General features: G+C 48.0%; 1 protein-coding gene across 3 annotated transcripts in view; it reads left to right on the top strand.

Annotated features, from left to right (window-relative positions):
• The window catches only part of ARID1A (AT-rich interaction domain 1A), a 59,866-nt gene that overhangs the window by 29,641 nt on the left and 3,376 nt on the right, over positions 1–26,849 (top strand). For 2 of the 3 annotated variants that reach the window (XM_030505202.1, XM_030505204.1), the window contains 15 exons: positions 11,650–11,890; positions 12,260–12,349; positions 13,039–13,206; positions 13,807–14,122; positions 15,385–15,530; positions 15,618–15,727; positions 17,769–17,978; positions 18,540–18,747; positions 22,108–22,240; positions 22,597–22,769; positions 22,930–23,080; positions 23,239–23,373; positions 23,484–23,580; positions 25,421–26,294; positions 26,584–26,714. In XM_030505202.1, coding sequence (XP_030361062.1) covers positions 11,650–11,890; positions 12,260–12,349; positions 13,039–13,206; positions 13,807–14,122; positions 15,385–15,530; positions 15,618–15,727; positions 17,769–17,978; positions 18,540–18,747; positions 22,108–22,240; positions 22,597–22,769; positions 22,930–23,080; positions 23,239–23,373; positions 23,484–23,580; positions 25,421–26,294; positions 26,584–26,714 — 3,183 coding nt within the window. The remainder of the gene's footprint in view (positions 1–11,649; positions 11,891–12,259; positions 12,350–13,038; positions 13,207–13,806; positions 14,123–15,384; positions 15,531–15,617; positions 15,728–17,768; positions 17,979–18,539; positions 18,748–22,107; positions 22,241–22,596; positions 22,770–22,929; positions 23,081–23,238; positions 23,374–23,483; positions 23,581–25,420; positions 26,295–26,583; positions 26,715–26,849) is intronic. The other variant, XM_030505203.1, reaches the window with a different exon arrangement.

Below are 26,849 nucleotides of genomic sequence, written 5' to 3'. Positions count from 1 at the left end.
TGGTACCATTATATACTGGCTTGTATTTGCTTTTTACTGGTTGTTCTGGGATTTCTTCAGTGAAGCTTTCCTATCAGTGGAAACCAAAACGTTTGTGAGAGGTATTGTTTTCAGCAGTGTTTCAATAGGAGAGGTTCTGCTTGGGGTGAGACTCGTGGCCAAGCCAGGAGGGACAGACACTGCCAAGGTTTTGGAGCTCCTGAAATAGCAAAGTTGTGTTTGAGGTTTTGTTGCAGTGAATATGTCATGAAGCAAACTGGGGCAGGTTTCGGAATTCCCACCCCACAATGTCCTTACTTTGTTTTGGTCAGTGTACTGCACAGCCTGAGGCAGAAACCCCATCCCTATTGTGGGCAACTCATTTTCATCTTGGTGTGGAATGGGAATCGTTTTAATCGTTGTATTTTGCATTATTGGAGACCTGTTTTGTTTGTTCAGCTGCGTCTCACTTTGCTTCGTCTCTGACTTTAGAACTGAACAGTGTCTTGTCAGTGGCAGAAAGGAATATAACCAACCGAAAACCAATTCCTGCTCCTGATCAACTCTGGAATGCGCATCCTGGTCTTGGGTCTTTGGGTCCCCACAAATCAGGTTTCGTAGGGAAGGGAGAGGAATGAGGCTGCAGAGTTCAGGCTGGTGCAGAAAGACCCGGCTGTGAATATCCCCAGCAATTGTGGGGGATTCTTTTGCCTTTCTTACGTCAAGTGGTTTCTGAGCTTGGATGTTGGATGTTGTCACAGAAGCACCATTTGGATGTTTCATTCTTACCGAGTGGTTCATTTCAACTTGTACTCTGGAGGTGCTTCAAGTGGAATAAAGTTGAGCTGTATCAGCTGCGTCCCCTGACCTGGAAATAATCAATGCAACAGGCTGAAACGCAGCACAAAACTGTCTCAAAGCTGCTGTGGATGGGAAGGAAGGTGCAGCCCAAGAAATGAACTCCTTGAGCTTAAAATTTATCATTTTGTCAATTTTTTGAGGGGAAAAGAACCTTTTCTAGTTGGATCTGCTGGTCACGTCAAGCTCTTTTCTTTTTCCATATGGGACTTCCTGCTTCTCTTTGGTTTGTATTTGGCCTTTTGAGCTTGTCTTATTGCTTGCCTTAAGAGAGGGATTAGTGGTGTATGCATTTCAAAGCAGGATAGCTGCATGCTGTGGTGCTTGGGCATCACAGTTGGATGTGCAGATAAACACAGCAGCACCTGGAGGCTTGCCCCGAGGAGCACAATACCTGAAACACTGGTATGAGAGAGCTCCGTGCATTCCAGTTTATGCTGATAGGAAGGTTTCTATCCCAAGTTACGATGATACAAGGAGTTGCAAACGTGTCTTTTTCCTGACCAAGGCTTCCCAGTGTGCGACTGTGGCACCATTTCTGTGGGGTTTCTTGAGAAGGTGATACCTTTATTAAGAAACCTTCTCATTTTGCCACTGCTGCCTTCAGAGCTACCCTCATCTTCCAGCCACTCCAGTGACATCTTTCACTCCTCTGACCTGCTTCTCAGTGTGGCCAAGCTATTTGTCCATGTGGCAATTCTCTCTCCTCCCACCCCTCTTCCTCCAGGTTGGAACTGAGCTAATCTGACCCAGCACTCGGGAGGAACCCCCCAGTCCTGTGCTGCATCACCCAGGCTCTGGGCTGCGTGGAGCCCTCCACCTTCACAGCCAACAACTGTCCCTTTTGAGCTGCTGCTTCACGGAGCTGCTGATGCAGCTTCGCAGGAGCCTGCGCTGGCAGCGGCTTGCGCTATGCTCGATGCCGGGCTCGTTTCCTGTTTCTATTCTGGTCGAGAGCAGCTCAGCTCTGCTTCCTGCCTGCACGCCTCGCACAGATTCCCCCTAACCCCCAGCCTTTCGTTTTCTCAGGAGCGATTTCAGTTACGGACCCAACTGAAAGAGGAGACAGCGACCTCCGTGCGGAGGCAGGCAGCAGGGACAGCTCACAGCTCGCTCGGGAGAGGACGGTGTCTTGTTCTTCTAAACCCGGCCGGAGTGACTAGGCGGGTCAGTGTTTAAATAGGAAATTGCTGTAGGATGACCAGTTCTGGTCTTGGATCCTGAACAATAGCTTGTGCTCTGTCACAGGCATCCCCTGTGCTGCTGCAGCCTCAGCATACAGGGCTGCTCCTTGCACCGTGACTGCTGAGGTGTGCGCTGCGCGGGGTGACCCTCCGCTTTGAAAGGCGCTTTCAAGCTCCTCGTTGTTGTAGGGCAGGGAAATGAGTTTTTCACTTCCTTTTTGCTGCTGACTTGGTGTTATTGCAGACCCTTTAAAATGTGCGGAAGCCTCTTGCGAGTCTGATGTTGGACGTACTCATCCTCATCCCTTTCCACCAAAACTTAACCCTGCCAGAGGTCTCGCACCATGCAGGGGAGGGAGGGTTGCTGTTGGTGTGACCTTCGTCTGCTGCATGGAGTGGTTGCAGGGATAAATGAAGGTGTTTAACTTTGGCTGACAGCTCTGCACGCGTTTTAAACCCTGCCACACCTGAGCTTTCAGTTTACAGGAATCATTTTCCTGTTAATGTCCTTCTGGCGTGCTGGATTGACTTGTCTTGGAGATGTGCATATCATAAATGCCGCGGAGAAAACTGTTTCCACATGGTGCTTGTATGTGGGGCATGGCAGGGGCCCAGGGCTTGGTCTGCCCTGCTCCCTTCCTGCAGCCATGCTGCTCGGGTGGGCTTGTGCCCACACCTTTTGGGGACAGGGTTGGTGCTGTGGCTTCACGTGAGGTCTGGTAACTGGAGGAGGAGTTGTGCGTTTGGGTTTTAGTTTTGAATTAGGTCTTATACAGGAAAAGAGAATCCTCAATTTAAAGTAAAAAAGAAAAGAAAATGAATTTCCTGAAGTGCCAAGAAGTGACATCTCTAGGAATTGACTGCTCTGGCACCCTGACCCCGAGGGTAGCACCGGGCGTACGTCAGCGTCTGGCCTGGGCCAGGTTGCCATGGTTATGTTACCTCTTCTGTGCACGCTCGCTGCTCTGAGCCAGGCCAAGAGCAGAATTCCCTTGATTCTTTCCAAACGTGTCTTCAGTTTCTTTGTCCCATCCAGGTCAGCGGTACCTGGGCATGGATCTGGTATTGCAGAGAGCCTTTGGGCTGTGTCCGGGGGCTCGTGTAGCCCCTCGTGTCACTCCATCGCTGCCTCCCCACAGTGACAGTGGACTTTGGGACTTTGAGCTGTCTCTTCACAGATGCATCAGGCATCTCTTCAGATGCATCAGGCTTGCAAATACCTTAGAAAGCTTCTCTCCTAAAATCTTCCTTCCTTCTGCTTTTTTAGCGATTGATTCTGACACTTGGAATTGTTTAGAATGATAAAAGCTGAGTGGTCTTAAAATGCAAAGTATCGGCCTGAAGAGGAGCCTCTTTCATGCTTGAATTATTTCAGACTCCTGCCTTTGCTGCATTTCTTTGCCCACCCTAACTCGTGTGGTTGGCATGGTGGCATAATCACATGCTGAGATGACTAAATGCTTTGGAGTCTAAATTGAACACAACGGAGACTGGAAAGCGCCTTCCAGAGGAAGCACTGCTGGAGAATTGGGATATCCTTATGGCTGGCAATAGGAGGGTAGCTTCCTGCCTCTGATGTGATTTAGCGTTTTATGTGATCTGGGGTTTGTCTTCAGGCTAAAGGAGAATACTTAAAAACCTCTGCAAGACAAACCAAAAGCTCTTTAAAGAAATGGGTTGTGGTGTGTCATCTGAGCCCCACACTGGTTCCTGAGCCTTTCTCATTGATGCAATCGACTTGTAGGTCTCACTCCCCCTGCATCCCCTCAGTGTTGCTGAGAGCATCTGCTGCTGCTCACTGTGCCTGGGGCCCTCTGTGCTTCTTTCCATGCTTATGAGGGTGCTGAGGCGCTGGCACAGGGTGCCCAGGGAAGCTGTGGCTGCCCCATCCCTGGCAGTGTTCAAGGCCAGGTTGGACACAGGGGCTTGGAGCAACCTGCTTTAGTGGAAGGTGTCCCTGCCCGTGGCAGGGGTTGGAACTGGATGAGCTTTAAGGTCCCTTCCAACCCAAACCAAGCTGGGATTCTTTCCTGCAACTTGTTTTAGGGTCGTTGTTAAATGTTGAAGCTCGAGCTTTTATCCTTTCTGTGGCAAAGTTGCTGTGGCAACTTCTGTGTTAGCTGAAGTGACACTGCTCTGTCAATCAAAACTTGAGCATTTACCAGTGCTGCTTTGAATAGTTCATGTTGTAGCGATGTCTAGATGGGCCTGGCAGTACTTTTTAGAAGCTGAGCAGTTTTCAAAGGGTTAAATTGGAAACACTTCTGGAGAGTTTTGCTGCTGCATTTCCCAGGGTAGGAGCTCAGCACTGGGATGGGAATGCTGGCCTTCCACATGGTAAGTTTTCCCTTCAGCGACATCTTGTTTTGTGGATGAATCATGTTGCTCCTTCTCTACTTTGTGCTGCAACTACAGCTTTTGAATCTCTCCTCTCCCAAGACCGAGAATAAGGCATTTGTTAGTGTGCTGGGTGTTTGGAGGGGGAGGAAAGCCCCTTTGTCATGTGTGTCCCCCCTGTTTTATTCAGTTCTATTTGGAGGGGAAGCAAAGGAGGGTTGCACAGGGTAGGAGCAGTAGATGTGATTAAAGCTCCTGCCGAGTAGATCTGTGGGAGTGGAGTATCGACCTCTGAGAAATCAATGGCTGCTGCGGTAGCAGCTCTGGCTGTTCTGCAAGGGCTCCCGTTGCAGGAATGTGGTAAAGCCAGCAGCACTTCCTGTGCCTGGAGTCCTCCCCTTCTTATTTTGTCCCTGCTTTCTGCCAAACAACCGGGCTCACCTGGATTTACTGAGGTGGATTAGAACAGCAGCTTATTTTGTGCAATGAGAGTACAATTTCTTGCGTGCCACTGAGCCCCTCCTCCTGACAGCCTCCTTGCTGAATGCTCTTTTCCCTGCAGTGCAGCTACAGCCAGCAGCTTCTACCAGTTCATCTGAAGCCAGCCTGGAAGAATGAGCTTTTCAGCTTCTTTTTCAGCAAGGAAACTGAACGAATCTCTCCTGCATGTTCTAGTCCCCATCTTAGGTTTGTAATTGTCAGCGCTGATGCCTGAGAGGAGCTTAAAACCCTCATAAGGGGAGGGAATATGGACTCTATCTAGCAGAGGCTGAAGCCTTGATAGTGTTGCCTTCCTGGTATTTGTTTTAGTGGGTAGGTGGTTTTTCCTTGAAGTAGTAAAAGTCTAGCACTTACTTCCTTTACCTAAGGGCTGTTTGGGTGAGTAGTGGCATGTAATAGGACTCAAAGGTCCCATTGCATGCTTAGTTTTGTAACCAGGATCTTTGGTTCCAAATGAGCTTGCAATAGAACCTGACAACTGCCTAGTTTGTGGTTGCTTCCGTGTGATCCTGGCTAAGAGCAGAGGTTGAGCTTCCACACACATATCCGAGGGGCCAAACCCAGTGATTTCATTGCATAATTAAATCCCTTTGTTCCTTCTGGTTGCTGATCAGGTCCCATTTTGAAGGGTGATAGAAGAGAAGAGGCAAGGCCATGAATTTAAAAAGCTTTCCTAAAACATAGAAGTGTTCTGTGCAGCTCGTGCTAGCATGGCAGTGGTCTTTCTTTTGGCCATTCCCTGTTTCTTATGCCTGGAGAAAGTCATCTTTCCCTCTTAAACTGAAAACCCCCCATTTTTCAGTGCCTAAGACCTGTATGGCATTGGAGGAGAGCTGTATGTGATCAAGGGGACACCAGCTTGTGTTGCTAGGCCTTGGTTATATTGGATTAGTCTTCAGTCATCTTGGGTAGCTGGAGCATGTGGATGAACATGCTTCCCACACATGTGTGAACACACAAAACCAGTAACAGGTGAACTGGCAGCTTAAAAATATGTAATTTTGGTTTCTACTCCACTTTTCCCAAAGTCTGACGGGGAGCAGGGTGTTAACAAACAGCATCTTTCACTTCACTCTCAATTCCAGCAATGCTCTAGATGTGGTGAGAGGTTTTATTGGAGAGACACCTTGCACAGTTCCTTCCTCATCCCCTTTGTCTCTTGTCCAGCCCATCTGCACACCAAGAATGATGATCATCTAGAAGGTGCTTTTGGTGCTGTAAAGATGGACTTCTGCATGATCACTGATGGTAGAACAGCAGAGCGAGGCGAGTGGTGGTCTTCCCTGGAACAAGTTGTGTGGTTTTGGGATTGGATTTGCTTTGGCTTTTGGAATAGTTCGCTTTCATGGCGATGGTAGATGGTTGCATTCCCACCCAGGGGGTTCAGTGAGCCAAGAGCTGGTGCTTGGTGGGTTTTGTGGTGATCTGTGCTGATGGATTTAGGATTTTAAAGCATGGCAGCTGACACTGAGCTGGTGATGGTGGAGGGCTTGCAGGAGTGTGGGCCTTCTCCAGCGTGCCTCCATTCTCTTTGATTTGTCAGCAAGAAAAGCTTTGGAGACAGCAAATTATAACTCTGTCTAGATGAAGAGTATTAACTGGATTTCTGCTGCAGCTGAACTTGTGTTCCCCAGCTCCAGCTTCTGGATTCTGCTGGGGCAGCAATGCGGATGTGGCATGCAGTGGGTAGGAAGGTGGTGGGAGGCTGCAGAGCCCCCTCCAGACCCTTCCATCACATCTGTGGAAATCTCAAGTCAGCTTTGCAAGGTGTCTCCTGCTGCAAGTCTGGTGTAACTGGAGCATGGTGGGGTCTCCAGGCCGCTTTGTGTTACGAGATAGAGTGCTTTGTGAAGCACAAGATGCAAGATTGAGTTGTCTGCAGGGTAGAAGGAGGAGTCTATCCATCTTCCCAAAATAGCAGGGAGATCCTGGCTTGCCAGTCAGCTGTGTAATTCTTGTGATAGAGAGGGATGAGGTATTTTGGGTGTGGAAATAAAGGGGAAAGAAAGGACAAGCTTGTGATTTTTAAGTGTTGATAGTTCTTGAATGAGTGGAAAGGAACTGCAGGGAAAAAGAAATTGTAATAGAAAGTGGGGATTTCAATTAGTTGGAAGCAATGAAGAGGCTTTTTCCCTTTCAGAAAGAATTGGGGAATAAATTTAGTCATTGTTCTCTTGTCTTGCTTGTAAGCATCTTTATGGAAGCAACTGGCCTTAGAGAATTTACAGGCTCCACCACATGCTCGTCTCCAGATCATAATTTCCTTGAGTGCTATCTAGTGATCTGATAGCAGCCTGCCTGCACTCCTTCCCTCTTCCCCCACGCTTTCCATATGCACTTAGCTTGGGGATGGGCAGGGGAGCAGGAGGGGAAGGCTGCAGTCCCCAGCGAGGAGATCACTTTGCTTTCTGGTCAGTCTTCCTGCTCTTCCAGATGAGTGGGATGGGCCGGAGCGGAGCCTTGAATCTCTTCTCCTCTGGGGTTTTGTTACCTTGATCTTAAGTATTTCTTCTTGTTTCATCTTTATGTTTGTTTAACAAATGAGCTTGTATCAGATAGTGAAATGGTGGTTCCTCTTTTCATAGAAAAGAAACCTTGCTGTTTCCAGCACACACTAACCAGCTCCCTTGTGTTGGTCATGCCAGGACTTGCAACCCTTTCCCTGAGATAGATGAACTCCCCTGCCCCCTCCTTTGGGTACCAGATTGTGTGATTTCAGGCATGGTTTTGTTGTGGTGTGAAAAGAAGGTGTTAGCTGCTGAGTCCTTGTTTGTCAGCAGTACTGACAAACCCATGCTGGCATCAGCGAGGGTTGGGCAACCAATCGCAGCTGGAACAGTTATCGTTCCAGGGTCCCCGTGGGCTTCCGCTATCAGGTCACATCCCAAAATAACACTGGGCAGTATTTCAAGTGAAGAAACTCAGGCTTTGGGGCTGCAGCCAGCCTGGAGTGTGAGATTCTGTGTGAAATAGTTGGAATCCCTCCAGCGTTTTTGATCTGCATGGCAGATGAGCAATAAAATGCATAAAAAACACATTGGAAACACGTGAGGAAATTCTCCAGACCCTGACGTTTCCTTCAAGTTGGCAGAGTTACTGCTGTGGAGCTTCACCTCCTGGCTCGGCTCGATTGGCTGCGCTCGTGGGAGGAGGGAAGAGGAGAAGCCCTTCTCCTGGTGCTGCTGTGTCTTCCCAGGTCTCCTCCTGGTGCGCTGTGGGAGGCAAATAAAACCTCGCTGGCCCTCTCCTCTTGGGCTTGATCCAGACCCCACTGACAGCAGCAGGTCTCTATTATTTCAATGAGGTTTGGAGAGGGTTTTAAAGGCTTCTTTGCTACAGCTGTCTTTAAAACAGCCTGGGGAGTGATTCTTTTTTTTTTTCCCTTAGTTCGTGGTGCACTTGAGTAAATGGGATATCAGCTGAAGGGTGTCCTTTAGGTGCAGTTAAAAACCCCTGCCACAACTCTCTGCCTTGATGGTTGGCATCCTGAGAAAATAACTTGAGAGGTGGGAAGCAGCCCCTTACTGATGAGCTGCTCGCACTTGGGCATTCCAGTCCCTGCCCCTCAGCTTCCCCTCTCTTCTGAGAAACCTGGTCCTGCTGAATCACACACTCAGCAAGTGCTGCTGTGCTGGCAGAGAGGGAAATGACTTTATTGCTGGAATTCCTCAAACCTACACATCTTCAGAGGTGAAAGTTGCTTTATGAGAGAGTTGATTTTTATGGCCCTGTTTCAATTCATGTCCTAACATCCAAGAAAGGTTGACATGTAATTGACTGGGAACTTATTTAAATGGATGATCTGAGAGTCAGATCCACAGCCTTACAGCTAAAGGCTGCTGTTCCTCTATGTGAGGTCTGTGGTGGTATGCTAGCAATGCAGAGGGGCCCTCGCTCCCATGTCTGCAGCAACCCTGTATTAACCTGCTTAATTAAAACTGAATGTTTCTAAATGACTTGCAGTACTTGGGTGAAGCTTTGATGCAAGGTTGAAGACGTCAACTTGAAAGATTGTTATCTAGTTACTTAGGAGTTAAGTTTCAAACAGTTTTTAACATTGCTCCGTTTTATGTCTTGCAGATATTTTCCTGCCTGGCATTGCCAGGTCATGTCCTCTTGGTCTGCCCAGTTCATGTATGAACGTTGCTCACACCATGCAGCAGCCAGTGACCTCCTCAGATCCTGGAGGCAAACCTTTTGCCTCTAGAAGTGTGTCACTTACGTTCTTGACAGAGGGAAACTTCCACATTGCACCTTGCACGCTTGCTCTGTGGCTGTCCTTTCGCACCAGTAGTTTGTCTCAGGTGTACATTTATAATGTGGTTTTTCCTATGAGCGTAAAAATCTCTCATCTAAGTAACTACAGGCTCTGCCCCTCTGGTCTGAAGGTTTAACTGCTCTGAAATGCTGTATCCATGTACGCTCATGGTGGTAGGGATTTTAAAGCTGCTACAAAGGGTTTTGGCCTCCAGCTTCATTTTGGTGATGGTGAAACAGTATTTGGATGCATTTGGTGATTCACACTGAAAGTACCTTAATGTATTGTCCTGGTTTGGCCTGGGATAGGGTTAGTTTTCTTTATAGTAACTATTGAAGGGAAATCCATCCAAGTATTCCAAGATTAGGTTGGACTCAGTTGGCTTCTGGACATTCTGGTGCCTTCATTGACTTAGATAGGGTTCTACGTGTGTGTCTTACAGCAGTGGCTGAAGTGAGATGCAGTGAGTCTCAGGGAGAGGAGTGGTTTTTTCTTGATTGTGTTGGTTGATGCTTTTTAATGGAAAATGTTGGCAGTGCTGTCCCTCTAACCCCCGCTTCAGGTGGTTTCTGCAGTGGGAATGTGGGGTTTGCAAAGTTGGCCATGGAAAAAAACTAAGTAGCTGCATAAAGGAGCAATGCTTCTGAAGTTACAATAGGAAGATAGTGAAAATTGCAAGAGATCTTTGTCACTATTTTTAGGCTTTTTCTGCAGTTTTTTGGCTTTCATTGGAAACAAAATAAAGCTCTTCTTTCTTTTTCCTCAGGGTGATAATAGTTCACCATAAGCAAATAGACCTCTGAGACTCGTGCAGGAAACGATCTCTCAAACAGGAGCAGTAATGGAAGGGGAGGAAGGACACTAAGTCATCCTGCCAAGTGACTGGTGTTTTCAGCTCAAATGTACCATTTGCCAGCATTTGTTTGACGCATTTTGATCAAATTCCACTCTTAAAATAGACAAGATTGCCCTATGCAGCAGGCAGCTAAATGTGGTGCAGCTGATGCCTGGCTCTCCCCTTTGTCCTGAATGTCACTGTCTGTCCAACAAGTGTGATGAGGTTGCTGGGTATCTCCCAGGCGGTTCTTTATTCTTCCGTAACTTCAGTTTTCCACTTCCTAGGATGTGGTGACGTGCTGCTCTCCAGCTTAGGTGATGGGATGTGTTCTCAGAGCCTTTTCACACATCACCTGGCAAACCGGTGCTATGGCGCGATAGGCCTCTTGCTTCTCAAGGCTGATAAGTTTGCAGTATATTATGTCTGAGGTCCTTCCACACTGCACAGGGCTGGGAACATGTTACCCGAACTGCTGCTAAACCAGACCTCATCCAGCCAGTGAAAATGAGACCAGGGTGTGCAGGTTTTTTATCAGTTGGCTCGGCCTTTGTACATGGTGTTTTAGATGAGGTTGGCTCTGCCCAGGCTGGTCAGCTGAATTCTGTGCTGAGGGAGTTGATCTGAAATGCCCCGGAGGGCTCAGCCCTGAGCACTTCTGATACCAGGCTGATTGCTCTGAAAGACTTACGAACGATAGGTGAAGTTCTGGTAAGCTTTGGTCTGGTGCTTGCTGTGATCCTTTGAATCCCTGGCAGGGATTTTCTCTAATCACTGGAATAGTTGTAATTCCCAGCTTTTTGTTCAGATGCGCCACCGCTTCCTCTGTCTTGGACTGTTATTCCTTTACTCCAGGCCAAGCTGGAATAGCTGATGCACCTTATTATCAGACAGCTTGTACAACTGTGTGTGTTGGATCTGCACATCACCACCTTGGCTGTATCCCATTTTCCAGACTAGCCAGCTGACTTTCGGTGCCGTTGCTTTGCAGTCGCTATTGTGACAATTGGAGGTTTCAACTTCCTTAGACTTTCTGTGCTTTTCTTCTCCAGGGTGGATACGTGCAGTAGGAAGGGTGTTTTCTAGCCTTGCCTTCAAGAAAAGCTGAACTTCACAGGCTGATATCATAACTGCTAATTCCTGCTATCTCTGAAGAAAGGGAAGTGGGAACCCTGAAGAGTATTTTATGGTTTTCTTTTAAATCTCTGTTTAGTTTGTTTTTATCCATCTCCAGTGAGTAGTTTCCCAGCTCTTATGAGGTTTATGAATTAATTATGGCAAGGCAGGAGTTTTCTGTCTTTCAGAGGCTGAGCCATGTTTCTCTTCCAGGCCGTGATCACATGGACTGTTTCCTCTCTTTGCAGTTTTACATGGATTGCTGATGCGTTCTTTAATTTCTCGCCTCTAAACTGAATTAAAAGAAGCAAGAAGAATTAGCAAGTCGTTTAGCCCATCAGCAAGCACTCAGCACATCAGCTAGGGAACTCTTGGATTCAGAGATAGGCAGCAGGATAAGACACATTTGGCAGTTACCTCGGTCTGCAGCAGCCTTCGTTACTGACAATAACACGAACAGACTTCATTGATTTCTATTTGTAGTATGCCTAAGGGAGAAATACACTCTTTCTCAGTGGTAGGTGAGAGAACAGTCCCATGTCTTTTCATTTTTGCCTGATGTGTTTCTCTATGTATTGCAGGACCTGTCTGGTTCAATAGATGATCTACCCATGGGTACAGAAGGAGCCCTGAGTCCTGGAGTAAGCACATCAGGGATTTCCAGCAGTCAAGGAGAGCAGAGTAACCCAGCTCAGTCTCCTTTCTCTCCACATACCTCTCCTCACCTGCCAGGCATCAGAGGACCCTCCCCATCCCCAGTTGGCTCTCCAGCTAGTGTTGCTCAGTCCCGCTCTGGTCCACTTTCACCTGCTGCAGTACCAGGTAACACTGCTTGGCACGTGTTGGTCTTCTGGTGGGGCTGCCTCGTGCAGCTGGAGGGTGAATTAGAGTGGTCAGTGGGGAGGAATTGGCCACTGTCAGTTCTAATGTGGTTATTGAGGTCCCGCGAGCTCATTTGTTTGCTTTAAATGTCTATAACTTTTAAAGGCTATAATAAGACGGGTGGGATGGCTGGTAAACCAGCAGTGTCGTTTTGCTGGGTTAATGTGCCTGATCTTGCTCTGCTTTTTCTTGGCTGTGGCCAGCATAGCCTTCTCCTGAAGCTGTTGGTAGTTTTGGTGTTTAATCTTGCATCCTGGGTTTTGTGGTGTGCAGTGTTTGTGATTAACCACTCTCCTTTTTGTGGTGTAGGCAATCAGATGCCCCCCCGACCGCCCAGTGGCCAGTCGGACAGTATCATGCATCCTTCCATGAACCAGTCAAGCATAGCGCAAGATCGAGGTGTGTGACAGGAGTTTAAAGATCTAATTGTAATAAAACTAGATGTGTAACTAAAAATTACCTGGCCCGATGACATGGATTCGATGGTGAGACAGCATTTAAAAGATGCCCTGGGTTTAGAAGCTGCAAGTGTTTGGGCATTTTGCTGTAAATTCAGCTGTTGCTGGTTGTTCGGCCTCTTAACGTCCCCTCCAAGCTCATAGTTGGGCTTGTAAGATGTTTTTTCTGGCTCTTTACACTCTTTTCTGTGGATGTTGCTTGTTCAATGTCCATAACCTTAAGCTTCAAAATGAGAGGTGCTCACAAAAACATTGTGTGCCTTTTGCTCTAAGAGAATGAGGTTAATATGGGGGGAAATGCCTGGAAAATTTCACCTCGTATGGCTTAAGATATATAGTTGTCACCCTGAGAAAACAAGCAAACAGCAACCAACAGCAAGCCCTTAGGATTTGCAGTCATCCTGTCTGCTCCTGTGACACTAAGGGGTTTTTTCTGGTTAAAACAGGAAATTGGATCTGTTATCTTCACAGATAACACTGGCTCCCTAATAGCAACCACTGTAAAATGTGTGCAGGCTGTTGCTCAAAGGATTTTGTTAGTGGGTCTCTGTTACCTCGGAACATGTGTGTCCAGTGGCACCTCTGGATACTTCACACTAATAATTGTCTCCTGCCCTCGCTGCTGCCCAGGTTACATGCAGAGGAACCCTCAGATGCCCCAGTACAGCTCACCCCAGCCCGGCTCAGCCTTATCTCCCCGTCAGTCCTCTGGAGGACAGATGCATGCTGGAATGGGGCCGTACCAGCAGAACTCCATGGGAAGCTATGGACCCCAGGGTGGGCAGTACGGACCTCAAGGTGAGGCACTGTCAGCTCCTCAAGGTGGGAACTGAGCTCGGCAATCTCTGTTGTAACATCTTGTCTTTGAGAAACTCTTCTTATTTGTCCCCTCTTGATGTGTGGGTGATACAAACCAGTGTGCTCCTTATGGAAGGAACCGTGCTTTGTTCATGTTGAGATTGATGAAATGTGTTGCTGGTTGTACTTCTAAATGTAGGCTCTTTCCTCCTTGTTTAAAAAGAGGTAGGCCCTGCAGCCAGTGTAACAGGGAAGAAGGGCCAGTTTTCTTTGGAGAGGAAGAAAATTGAGTGTTGTATGTTTTGGAAAGGGTTAAGTGAGGGTTTTTTTACATCCTGTCCTGGACCATTTGGCTCACTTGGCTCGGTTGAGGTTTGGGAGAGTTTCAGGCAGCTTTTGAATCGATGTTGTTACTTGGCTATGTCAAAACACATTTTATGTGGCTTATATCCAAGTACTTTGACTTTTTGTTGAGGTGTTAATACTCCCCCTCATTTCTGTTAGTGATCTTTAAATATTTGCTGATAGAAGATTTTTATGGTGATTCATTAAGTACTTGAATGATGTTGTCTTCCCCTCTTTTTTTTTTTATCTCCTTAGGAGGTTATCCCAGGCAGCCAAACTACAATGCTATGTCCAATGCCAACTACCCCAGTCCAGGAATGGGAGGAAGCATGAACCCCATGGGAGCAGGGAGCCAGATGCATGGGCAGACTGGTGTGCCACCGTACACTGGGCTTCCTCCAGGCAGGATGAGCCATGCGACCATGGGGAACAGACCTTATGGACCCAACATGGCCAATATGCCACCTCAGGTGGGGACAGGGATGTGCCCCCCACCAGGAGGCATGAATCGCAAAGCACAAGAAGCGGCTGCTGCCGCCATGCATGCTGCTGCCAACTCCATCCAGAACAGGTAGGGAATGACATTGCCCCCTGGTCTCTGTTAAAAGTCCCTTTCCCTACGTCAGATCTTGGTTTCAAAGCTGTGGATGGAATAGCTCAAATTTGGGTAGTGCTGAACATACACTTCCTCAAAGGTTTGCCCTTCTTGGAGACTTCTTCATTAATGTTCAGTGCTAAAGAAGGAAGAGCTTGGACAAGCAGGGTGTTGGAGTGCATAAAAAATGACATTTTCAGGGAATTTTTACTCTTCATAGGTGAAATCTCTTTAACTCAGAGATCCCTTCAGTTGTTTTTGCTTTCTGCTCATCTTTGTTACAGGAGTGACTTAAAAGACACTGCGTGTGTGGTAGAGCCTATAAATCTAGCAGACAGCCATGCAGCTGCATTTGAACCAAGGCATTCCTTGTCCAGTGTAATGAACTCCTTCCTTTTAGGACCTTGATGAGCAGCTGGGGAAAAGGGGGCTGGAATTCAGCACTGAACTTTGCAACTATTTTCTGTGTGGTTTCGTTTTGTTGTGTTTTAATTGCACATTTCAGAGTAGGTGTGTGTGGCTTATCAGAATGCTATGAGAGCCATGACCTTGCTTATAAACTGGGTTCCCCCAGTGAAGCTGTTTGAATATATTTGTTATCTGACTGGGTATTGTCCTTTTTATCCTGACTTTAAGGGCTGCTTCTGCAATCTACTGTCTGATGTTACCCTTGACTGCCAAGAGGTCAAGTTCCCAAATGCCATTAAAGGCATCAAAGCCTGTCCCTTCGAGTAGTGAGTTTGAGTGACAGTTGCGTATGAGGCTTTCTGAGACATGGAAAATGATGTAGATTGCATGGGTGGCACAAAGGAAAGAAAGAAAAATCATTAAATGTGGCTGGAGCACTACACTGTTGATCTATACATATCGTGTTCTCAGTTAAATGCCCAGGGCTGCAGGATTTGCAGATCTGTTCTTCCCTGTAAAGGCAACTTAACAACTGAAATGAAGTTCAGTTTGGGCATGGAATAGAACAAGAGTAAGGGTGAGAATGGTCAGAACTGAAGTGCCTCTTTCAGAATGGTTTGCATGCTCTTTTGAGAATGAGGCTGAGGCTCTAGGGTTGCAAAGCTCTAAAAGAGCACCTGATCTTTGGTCTTTTGCTGGAAGAGTGAGCTGGAGAAAGTCACTTCTCCACTTCTTTGTAGGTTTCTTTTAGCAAAGCTGCTTCCTTAGAAGACAAGATCTTAATGCTTAGTATTGGGAGTAAGTATGTGTTTCTTCCTTGCCTTCTCCAGGCCTCCTGGTTATCCCAACATGAATCAAGGGGGAATGATGGGCACTGGACCTCCTTATGGACAGGGAATTAACAGTATGGCTGGCATGATAAACCCCCAGGGCCCGCCCTATCCGATGGGGGGGAACATGGCCAACAACTCTGCAGGTAAGCCCGTGCTGACCGTTAAGGCACTTCATTGATTTCATTGTGCTGAATTGAAAATGAGTGTTAAAGCTTCTTTTAACTCCTTAGGGATGGCAGCAAGCCCCGAAATGATGGGTCTTGGGGATGTCAAATTAACACCTGCAACTAAAATGAACAATAAGGCAGATGGGACGCCAAAAGCAGAATCCAAGTCAAAGGTAAAATGTTTTGGGTTTTGTTTTTAATGACTCCCATCCTCTTCAGCTTCCAGGAAAATTAAACTGTTGCGTGTTAACTTGGATCAAACAGTGCTTCTGTCCAGGAGTGAGTGTGGTTCCTGAGGGAAACCTAACTTGATTCATCCTCTTTACCCTGAACCAGACTTGTTGTTAGCGTGGTTGTCCTTGTCATGGGTGATCTGACTTCTTGTGACCATGGTTTTCACTCAGGAGAGTGGCTGCTCAGTGAGATGTCCTCTTTTGGAATGTGTTATATTTTGGAGCATAATTAAAGATTCTCAACATGTTTTTGGAGTAGGCTTTTAGAATGTTTTAGAGTAGGCTCTGGCTGTATTTGCAGTAAACCACTAAATATGTGTGTTAATAACAGTATCCATGAGGAGTCTGATCTTTGCCATCCACCCCTGAGACCCACTAGCCCTCATAAGGCCAGGAAAGGGACTTAATATGGAAATTCACATGTCCCCCCCTGTTTGATTCACAATTTCAAGCCTCTCTGTAGGATTTCTAACAGATGCTTGGCACACCTTATTTATATGTTCTCGTTTCAGTTGTGAGCTAGTCTTGAGGGGGAGCATTGCCCAGTCCTTTGGGAGGAATCCATTTCACTTGCAAAACAATTTAGTATTAGGAATTATCACCTGCCGCAGCGAAACTGCCAAAAGAAGTGTAAATAAACCTGAATTTGTTTCTGGTGTAGGCTTGGAGCTAGCCAGTTATCACCTCTCAGCTGGGAGGTGGTACACCAAAGTGTTACAGTTGTTTCACAAACAAACCTCTTACTAATCCTGCATTAAAGCCAGAAGAGGGAGGCAAACAAGTTCTTCAGGGAGTGTATTTTTTTCCTTTGCATTCCTGCTACCAGTTTCAAAAGAACCACCAAAAAGGCAGTTTGTGAGCCCATAGTTTCTCTCAGTTTAAACCCATTCCCCCTTGTCCTGTTGTTGCACTCCCTGATGAAGAGTCCCTCTCCAGCATCCCTGTAGCCCCCTTCAGACACTGGAAGCTGCTCTGAGGTCTCCACGCAGCTTCTCTTCTCCAGGCTGAACAGCCCCAATGTTCTCAGCCTGTCTCCATACGGGAGGTGCTCCAGCCCCTGCTCATCCTCGTGGCCTCCTCTGGACTTGCTCCAACAGCTCCATGTCCTTATGCTGAGGACCCCAGCACTGCACACAGTGCTGCAAGTGGGGTCTCACAGAGCAGAGCAGAGGGGCAGGATCCCCTCCCTTGACCTGCTGCTCACATTCCTTGTGATGCAGCCCAGCACACGGGTGGTTTCTGGGCTCAAGCACACACTGAAGTGGCTCATGTTCAGTTTCTCATCAGCCAACACCCCCAAGTCCTTCTCAGGCTGCTCTGAATCACTTCTCTGCCCAACCTGTAGCTGTGCCTGGGATTGCCCTGACCCAGGGGCAGGTCCTTGCATTTGGCTATATCTGTATATCCAGGTAGCAGGAGATTTCTGCTCTTGTGTCAGCGAATAGGCGAGGGAAGAGAGATGGTCTCTGTGGGGAACCCCTCACACACTCATCAAACCTCCTCATCTTTATTTTTATTTTGAGGCATGTTTATTTTGATTCCCTTGTGGTGTTTAGTTTCAGTTTAACCTGGCGTCTACCACTTGGGCAAGAGAAGAGGCTAACCAGAGGGCAGTTCACCCCGGCAGAGTGCATTAGCCATGGGGAATTTGTAGTTGAATTAGCTGGTTTCTCATAGATTCAGCAAGGTCTCTGCAAAGTCTCCTTGAGGTTTGTTTGGTTTCTGTAGCATTCCTGAAACCTTTCACTTTTTAGAAACACATATTCTGTGAATTCCCCGAGTAGCAGCTGGTTTTCTGATACCTTTGTTGAGTAACACTTGCCTGACATTGATCTGAGACAAGTGTAGGGCTGCTCTAAAGCTGTTCTCAGTGTAACAGCAGAACTTTGAACTCTTATCTGACTGCTTTTTTGAAACCATCTCGGATGTGAACCAGCTGCTTTTGTGCTGCTCGGTCCTGATATCTCTTTCCTTCTCCTAGAAGTCCAGTTCCTCTACTACAACCAATGAGAAGATCACCAAACTCTATGAGCTGGGTGGTGAGCCCGAGAGGAAGATCTGGGTAGATCGTTACCTGGCCTTTACTGAGGAGAAGGCCATGGGCATGACAAATCTGCCAGCAGTAGGCAGGAAACCCTTGGACCTTTACCGGCTCTACATCTCAGTGAAGGAGATTGGAGGATTGACTCAGGTGAGTGCCCAGCAGCCAGTGTGGTGATTGCGTGCTTGTATTCAGAGCTGCCCATCATCTGCCAGTCACAAGCTTAATAGGCAACAGAGCTGGAAGTTAGCTTTGGAGCTAGATGTAAATCCTGCCTTTCCATTCCATAGCAGTGTTTATTTCCTTTTTCTTATTTTAAATAACACCTATAAACCCAGCGTCCTTGAAGTGAGCCAGATGTCTGCTCTCCCAGTCCCTGGTTGAGAACAGTCTGTGGTGATTCAGTTCAAGTGCTTTTTTCACCTGCTTTATCTAGTGCAAAGATTGGTGACACTGTCTTTGTTGTTGCATCTCACCGTCTGGATGGCCTCATGACTGATTTCATTTGTAATCTGTCCCTGTTTGGAAAGTTTTCTGTAGGTGAGGAAGAGATTTGACTAGTTTTGGGGTTCTCAACACGACTGTAGCTGCTCTGCTTGGCACTTACTGCATCCTTTGTGTTAGCTGGGAAGTGTTGATTTCTCCTCAGAAAACCTCTTGGAGGAGGAGGAGCTGGATTTTGAGTTCAGCGCCTCTTCTTTGGTTGCGCAGGTCAACAAAAACAAGAAATGGCGCGAGTTAGCCACAAATCTCAACGTGGGCACATCCAGCAGTGCAGCTAGCTCTTTGAAGAAGCAGTACATCCAGTGTCTCTATGCCTTCGAGTGCAAGATTGAGCGAGGTGAAGACCCCCCTCCAGATATCTTTGCAGCTGCCGATTCAAAGAAGTCTCAGACTAAGATACAGCCTCCATCTCCAGGTGGGTGTAGACACTGGTTTGAGGTGTGAAGTGGCTGTTTGCACCAGAGGATCTCCATGTTGTGGAGACTCTCTTTCCCTGTTGTGGGTCAGGCTGGTTCCAAACTTCCACGAATTCCCTGTGTCTGTCTCTAATTAGATGGTCTCTAGTTGTGTAGATTAAATACTTTTGTAATCTGGGAGTGAGTGATACCAGGAATAAGTCAAACCTGTTGGGATAGTGCAGTTTTTATGTGTCCCACCTCTATATTAAAGAAAAGGAAAACTTAAAAATCCATACACACCAATATACACACACCTCTACACTTCCTGGTACATCACTGCCTTGTGGGAATCGGGTGGAAAGGGAAGTCTGGAGTTATCCCTACAAGCTGATCTCTGCATATTCTCACAGCAGCCCTTGTTACTGCTCAGCTTTGGGAACTTGCTAGAAAAGCCGTGCTTGTTTTGATTATGCAAGTGCTACCTTCTGGGAGTAAATGCTTGATGTGGCTGTGAACTCATCTTCCTCACCAGTTACTTCTTTCCATCTTCAGCAGGAGACAGTGAGGACTTTCTGAGGCTCTGTGCACAGGCAGCAGTGTGAGCCTGTTACAGGTTGAGTGCTGTAGAAATCAAGCCCCTTAAAATGCGCTTCTGTTGTTTCACATTTGATGGAGTGCTCCAGTTTCTGAATATTTAAGCAGAACAGTTCGGATTTATTAGACAAAAAAAATCCTCCCAAATCCAACAAAACAAGGAGGAAAGGTCTGGGCTGGCAGAGCATGCTGTACTCTTTAGTCTTCATTGCTTGAACTGCTGCTGAACTTGCCAGCACTTCAAGCTTCAGTTTTCCAGCTTGTCATATAAGTAAAACTTTCAGATGCTTTTTCTGGTCAGGAGCCTGTTCATGTAGATGAAATAAAACATCGTCTGCTTTGAAGTTCCTGTAATGTTTGCAAAAAATGCCTTTCTGGTTCTGAAACCTGGCATTGTGTTTGTCAAGCTCCTGAGGAGTGGAATAATGAACCCTTTTTGGATTGTATTGCAATTGTGTCTCAGCCCTGCTAAGCCCTCGATCGACACTGTGCTTGTCCGAATACTCTGTTGGCAGCTGCATTTGTCTGTCCTCTCTGTTACAGAGTGTTGGATTCTTTAAGAACTAATTCATGTCTTTTCACTAGTCAGGAAACCTGTCCCAGTGTAGCTTCAACCTTGGTGTATTCTGCAAAACAAAGCAACTTTTGTGTCATTAGACTAAACCTCTGTCTAAAGTGTTGTCTCAGTTCCGCTTAACGAGACCACAAATCCATCCCCACTTTCTTTCCAAAACCACTTTCTTGCCCCCTAGAGATCCTAGGCAGTGGACCAAAGATGTTAAGAGCATTTGGAGTTTGTTTGGAGAGGCTGAGACTTTTCAGAAGCCACTTAAACCCTCCTGTAGCACTTGCTGCCTGTCAGAATGGGTTTGATGGGGCATCAATTTTTATGTTGCTTTAGCTGACACGGAGCTATGTGGAGGTGGTGAGTCTGCCTTCAGAGCTGTGCTGCAGGTGATCTCCTGCTTCAGCACATCAGCAGTAGGAATTTGCAGGGCTCCTATCCCTACTTGACTTAGTCCCCGGGTTTGATTCCTGCGATGAGGACTCTGCTCTGTGGTATTTTCTATGTAAACTGTTCTCTCCACTTGTCTTACTCCAGATTCCTGCCACTAGGAATATGCAGAGGCAGCACTGAAGCATGGTTGGTTGCTCTGATCCTTTAAGCCGTATCGCTCAGCATGTTCATGCTTCTCTTTCACTTTCCTTTTCTTCCTTTCTCTTGCTATTCTGGATGGGCAGGAACCAAGGGTGTAGCACAACACAAATCGCTCTCACAACCCAGAGCAGAGCATTTAAAGGCCCTCTTGCAGGACATTCACCTTGGTGCCGGAGCTGTTTCCATGCATTCACAACCCCCAAAACCCAAAAGTGTTTCCAGAAGGGCTGGAGAGGACTGGGTATTGCCTCATGGGCACTCGGCACAGGTTTCAAACACACTTCTTGGGTTCCTGCTCACAAACTGCAGCGTGTCCCCGGGGAGGCGTAATCAGTCTGCGTTGGGTTTTAATTCCCAGAGCATGGAACTGGCCCGGCTCCAACTGTGTGTAAATTTGTGAGTGGGAGGGACGACGGGGGGTGGGGACAAACACCAAATGGCAGCGACGCAGGGAATGTCTCCAGGCCTCTTCCTGCCGGTGCCAACATTGCACACGCAGAGAGCGGCCAATTCCTGCGGGAAGCGCGTGGAGCTGAACCGCTGCTGCGGAGGGAAGGAGAACGCCCATGAATGAAGCTCCCCATTGAGCTCAGCTCTGCCCTTCCTCCTCCAGAGACCTCCCCGGGCTGGGAGGGAGTCGCAGGGAAGAGGACAGGGTGCCAGGAAGGTGGGGTGTAAACAAACATGCCCTGGATGTGACCTCGGAGGGTTTTAATGAATAGCTGAAATTACTCATCAACCAGCGGGGCTGGGGCTGAGGATATCGGGTGCTGGATGGTAACTCAGGGAAACATTAATTAAGAGTTCAGCTCTTGCCAGCTGCGAGGAGCAGATGAACCTGAGCTGACACTGTCACAGCGATCCCGGGGCAGAGGGGAGCTCCCGGAGCTCCCAGCACAGCTGGATTACACAGGATGGCCTGGGAGTTCTGATGAAAGCCTACTGCAGCGTAAAGCAACCCCTCCAGAGCCAGGGAACTCGCTGGACGGGTTTTGTCATTCACTGAAAGATCCAGCATCTCCAGCATTCCCTGTTCCAGGAATCCTTGGGAGTGGTGCTGGAATTAACCTGCATGAATTAACCGCTCTGGATGGGCAGAGCAGACAGAGAAGCCTTCTTAAGAGTTATTGGTAGCTTCAGCTGATGTTCTGGAGTTTCCAGCACTAGAAGGATCATGAGACGTTTCACGAGAGAGCTGAAACCCACCTTCCTGCTGGGTAGAAAGGGTGTGAAGGTGATGGGTCAGTGGTTGTCACTTGGCAAGGAGCACTGTATTCCCTGCCACACGGTGCACTGTAGAGCATCAACCTTTGGAGCCAGATAGGTTGGGCACCACGACATAGTGCCACAGTGGTGGCAACAGTCTGTGTATGGAATGTGGTTAAGAATGAAGAGATGATGAAAATGAACATGTCCCCTTGGCTCTAGATCACTGGATGTGGTTCTTCTGGGAAGTCAGGCCCAGTATGGCTTTGAAATGTTGAGCTCCTTGTACTCTTTTTGGCCATATTTCATCTGTCTCTTGAAGGTCTCTGCTCTGTGTTCTTGAGGCTGATGTTCTGGGAGGTTCTGGGTTGCATCTGTGGGGTGCAGAGGTGCTCACAGCACATTTCTGTTCTTGCAGCGGGTTCAGGCTCAATGCAGGGTCCTCAGACACCTCAGTCCACCAGCAGCTCCATGGCAGAGGGAGGAGACTTGAAGCCACCAACTCCAGCATCTACGCCACACAGTCAGATGCCTCCTTTGCCAGGCATCAGGTATGAAACCATTGCACCCTCTTCCACTATGATGGAATCAAACTGTGAATGTGAGGTTGCTTCTGGGTCATTCCTAAAGCTGGCTGGAGACCTGAGGACCTGTTTTGGTGGGGCTCCATGGCTTTGCTCCTTTGTTAACGGCTCACAGCAACATTATTGACTCTGCATTTGTGTGTAAATAATCATCATTTTGGGTCTGAGGACAGTGTTGTAGGATAGCTCTTCGTGCCTCTGGAGGAACATGACTGGCCCTTCTAAGGGATAGCAACACTTGAGGGAGAACATGTGGGGAAAAGTATCCTGAGGAGCATTATGGTCCTCTCTAATCCTGTTTTTGTGGGTTGTTTTTGAACCAGGAGTAACTCAGTGGGCCTTCAGGATGCCTTTGCAGATGGTAGTGATCCTACGTTCCAGAAACGGAACTCCATGACTCCAAATCCAGGGTACCAGCCCAGCATGAATACCTCTGACATGATGGGTCGCATGTCTTATGAGCCAAATAAAGATCCTTACAGCAGTATGAGGAAAGGTGAGGAAGTCCTTGCATGCTCCTCTCCTTAAGCACTAATCCCTGTACCTGGCTGTGTGCTGTAGGAGACCTTCTGCTTGCCCTTCTTCGCCAGGAGGTGGGATGTATCTTTCTAAGGCAGACGTAGACACATTCATTGGTCCTTCTTTCAATATTTCAGCTCCAGGAAGCGATCCCTTCATGTCCTCAGGGCAGGGCCCCAACAGTGGTATGGGTGACCCTTACAATCGTGCTGCAGGTCCAGGGATGGGTAACATGGCCATGGGACAGCGGCAACACTATTCCTACGGAGGTCCTTACGACAGGGTGAGGTGGGTACTTCAACCTGGTGAGATCCTGATTTGCTTGACTCACATGAAACGATGACTTGCTCTTCACTGCTGTGACTTTGCTGATCATCCTTTTCCATTAGAGGAGCAAGAGTGGATTTAAATGGATGTGTGGGGGGTTTCCCTTTGTTTCCATGTAGGACGGAGCCCGGCATGGGACCTGAGGGCAACTTAGCCACGGGAACTCCGCAGCCAAACATCATGCCTTCCACCCCAGAATCAGGGATGTACTCTCCCAGCCGCTACCCACAGCAGCAGCAGCAGCAGCAGCAAAGGTCTGTGTGGGCTGTTGCCACAAACAGCTCTTCCCAGGTAGAGAGCTCTGAGACTGTCAAAGTGAAGCGTGCATGTGATCAGACAAGTAATGCATCTGTTTCTTCTCCAGACATGATTCCTATGGCAATCAATTCTCCACTCAAGGCACATCCTCGGGCAGCCCCTTCCCTAGCCAGCAAACTACCATGTACCAACAGCAACAGCAGGTAAATCATCACAAAGCTTCTGATTTGTTTGACTGAGACACAGAAGAGTTTTATTTGTGAAATTAGGAAAAGGAGAGGATGAAAACTCTTTGGGCTATGTGCTTGCCTTATTGAATGTGTAGAATTAAGTAACTTAAATGGGAGGTGGGGTTTTTTTTCCCAGTTTCCAATTAGTTGAAGTTTTCATTAGTGTTTCCAGTGTTGTGTCAGCAAAACGACGTTTGGAGAAGGGAGGTTGTGTAGTTTGCAGATGTGTGAGGTCAGGAAACTTCACTGGGTTTCTCTGCCCCTCTGGAACTTTCTGAGTCCCATCATGTTCCTGTAACACTTAAAGTCCAAGTGATCTGATGAGTTTGGTGTGAAGTCTTTGATCTTCTGGGGAGCTGTTCCAGGTGGATCATTTTGCACAACCCAGGGCTTTTTTTTGTTGTCTTTGCCTTGCTGAGCCTGCAGACAAAGGCTTCAGACCTGCCTCCACTCCACTGCCTCACTGCCTCCTACTCACTGTTCACAAAAACACCAGGTTTGTTTCAGGACAGAGTCTGAATGAACATATTTCTCTTTCCATAATCCTTATATATGACTTGCTCTTTGTATCGGTGCCAGGACCCTGATAATTCCAAGCCCTCTGGTTTAGGGGAGTATAGAGAGAGCACTCGCTGAGCTGTGCTAAGAATAATTCCAACTGCTCTGCAGTTTGGCTCTGCAACCAGAGCCATGGGGCTCGGAGCCAAGAGTTTGACTTACTCTGGTACTTGTCATCTTTGAAGCCCTAGAGCTCCCTCCGTCTGATGCCAGTCATGACCATGGAGCTTCTGAACAGGCTGTAGAGCAGCTAGAGCATAGACCCTTGGAGGCAAGAGAGATCTTGGAGTCCCCTTTTGTCTCAGCAATTGACTGTTTTCTCCATTTGCACTTAAAAGAAGTAGGGGGGGAGAACAGTTCTCGCTCCTTTCAGTGGTGTGTTTTGAAATCCACAGGAAGGGAAGAAGCAGGAAGTACAACAGTTTTAATGCGTCTTGTTTGCTTCAGCAGAAACCTGTTTTCTGGGAAATAAAAGAGAAATAGGGCCTGATAAAATTCCTGGATGTGAGAGGAAACAAGTACGGGTGCACAGTTTGGTTTGTGGTGAATAGCAGACCTGAGTCTTTTTCTACAGCAAAGTCCTTTCTGTGGGCAGACTTCTGCCCCCAAGGCATCTATGTAGAATCCACAAGGAAAGTACCCAGCCAGCCACAAGGAGTTGGTCTTGGCTTGTGGAATTGAAAGACCGATCCAGCTTCATGCTGGATATGGCAACAAGATGACAACTCTTGCCTTCTTACAGGCCATGCCATGGGGCATATCCTCTGAGTAACAATACCCACTGAGGGTTGGGTTGCTTGTTTCTAAGCACCTCCCGTATGGAGACAGGCTGAGAAAGTTGGGGCTGTTCAGCCTGGAGAAGAGAAGCTGCGTGGAGAGCTCAGAGCAGCTTCCAGTGTCTGAAGGGGGCTACAAGGATGCTGGAGAGGGACCTTCATCAGGGACTGTAGCAATAGGACAAGGGGTGATGGGTTCAAACTGAAACAGGGGAAGTTCAGGTTAGATATAAGGAAGTTCTTTACTGTGCGGGTGGTGAGGTGCTGGCACAGGGTACCCAAAGAAGTGGTAAATGCTCCATCCCTGGCAGCGTCCAAGGCCAGGTTGGACAGAGTCTTGGGTGACATGGTCTAGCATGAGGCGTCCTTGCTCCCTCTGTTGCAGGGGGTTGGAACTGGGTGATCTTAAGGGCCTTTCCAACCCAAACCATTCTACGATTCTCAGTAATCTCATGTCGATGCCTTTCTTTTCCCTGTAGAATTACAAGCGGCCGATGGACGGCAGCTACGGTCCCCCCGCGAAGCGACACGAAGGGGAGATGTACAACGTACCGTACAGCGCCGGGCAGGGGCAGACACAGCAGCAGCTGCCTCCAGCACAGAGCCAGCAACCCAGCCAGCAGCAAACTGCACAGCCGTCTCCACAGCAGGACCTGTATAACCAGTATGGGAGTACATACCCTGCTGCTGACCGCCGCGCTGCCGGAGGGCCACAGAACCAGTTCCCATTCCAATTTGGCAGAGACAGGGTCTCGGCTCCCCCAGGCTCCAATGCTCAGCAAAACATGCCTCCTCAGATGATGGGTGGTCCCATACAGTCTACTCCAGAGGGCCCACAGCAAGGTGCCATGTGGCAGGGGCGCAACGAAATAGGGTACAGCTATCCGAACCGGCAGAGCACGGGCTCTGCTCCCCAGGGGCCTGCTTACCACGGAGTGACTCGAACAGATGACATCCTGCATTCAGACCAGAGGGTCAACCATGAGGGACCATGGCCTTCCCATGGGAACCGGCAACCTCCTTATGGTCCCTCTGCCCCCGTGCCCCCAATGACCAGGCCCCCCCAGTCTAACTACCAGACCGCCCCTAGCATGCAGAATCACATTCCTCAGGTATCCAGCCCAGCACCTCTGCCCAGACCTCTGGAGAATCGCACTTCTCCCAGTAAATCTCCATTCCTGCACTCGGGGATGAAAATGCAGAAGGCAGGACCGCCAGTCCCTGCCTCGCACATAACACCAGCAGCTGTACAGCCTCCCATGATCCGACGAGACATCACCTTCCCTCCGGGATCAGTAGAAGCAACGCAACCTGTGTTGAAGCAGAGGAGACGGCTGACAGCAAAAGATATCGGTAAGAGGAGACTCTTGCTTTTCTGCTTGTGCCTGCCCAGGGGATGGGTGCTGCCGTTACCCTTTGGTACAGTACTGCCAACTGGAAGGGCTCTGCTGGCTTTGAAAGAGGTCTGGTTGGGTTTTCAGACATCATTTTGGCATTGTCCATGTGGAGGCTGCTGGAACATACAATCTGTATGTCATCTTAAACAGGCTTTGCTCTTCATGGGTCCAAAAAGCAGTGTCAAGTATCTCCCTTTTTGTTTTTAAACTCCAGGAGCTGGAAGTATCATGTGTTTATGTTACAGGAACTCCTGAAGCCTGGAGAGTGATGATGTCTCTGAAGTCTGGGCTGCTAGCTGAAAGTACGTGGGCCTTAGATACCATAAACATCCTGCTCTATGATGACAACAGCATAATGACCTTCAACCTCAGCCAGGTGCGTGCAGATGCTCTCTCATGCAGGTCTTTGAAGTGCTAATTGTGTAGGGTTTTCTGTCAGCGAGATAGCAACAAGCAGCTCGTGCCCTTGTAGGGCCAGATCCCGGGGTGTCCCTGGACTCATGGAGTGTGC

This window comes from Strigops habroptila, chromosome 12 (genome assembly GCF_004027225.2).
Source record: "Strigops habroptila isolate Jane chromosome 12, bStrHab1.2.pri, whole genome shotgun sequence".
In the NCBI taxonomy this organism is placed as follows: Eukaryota; Metazoa; Chordata; class Aves; order Psittaciformes; family Psittacidae; genus Strigops; species Strigops habroptila.
This window is presented reverse-complemented; position numbering and strand designations above follow the sequence as displayed.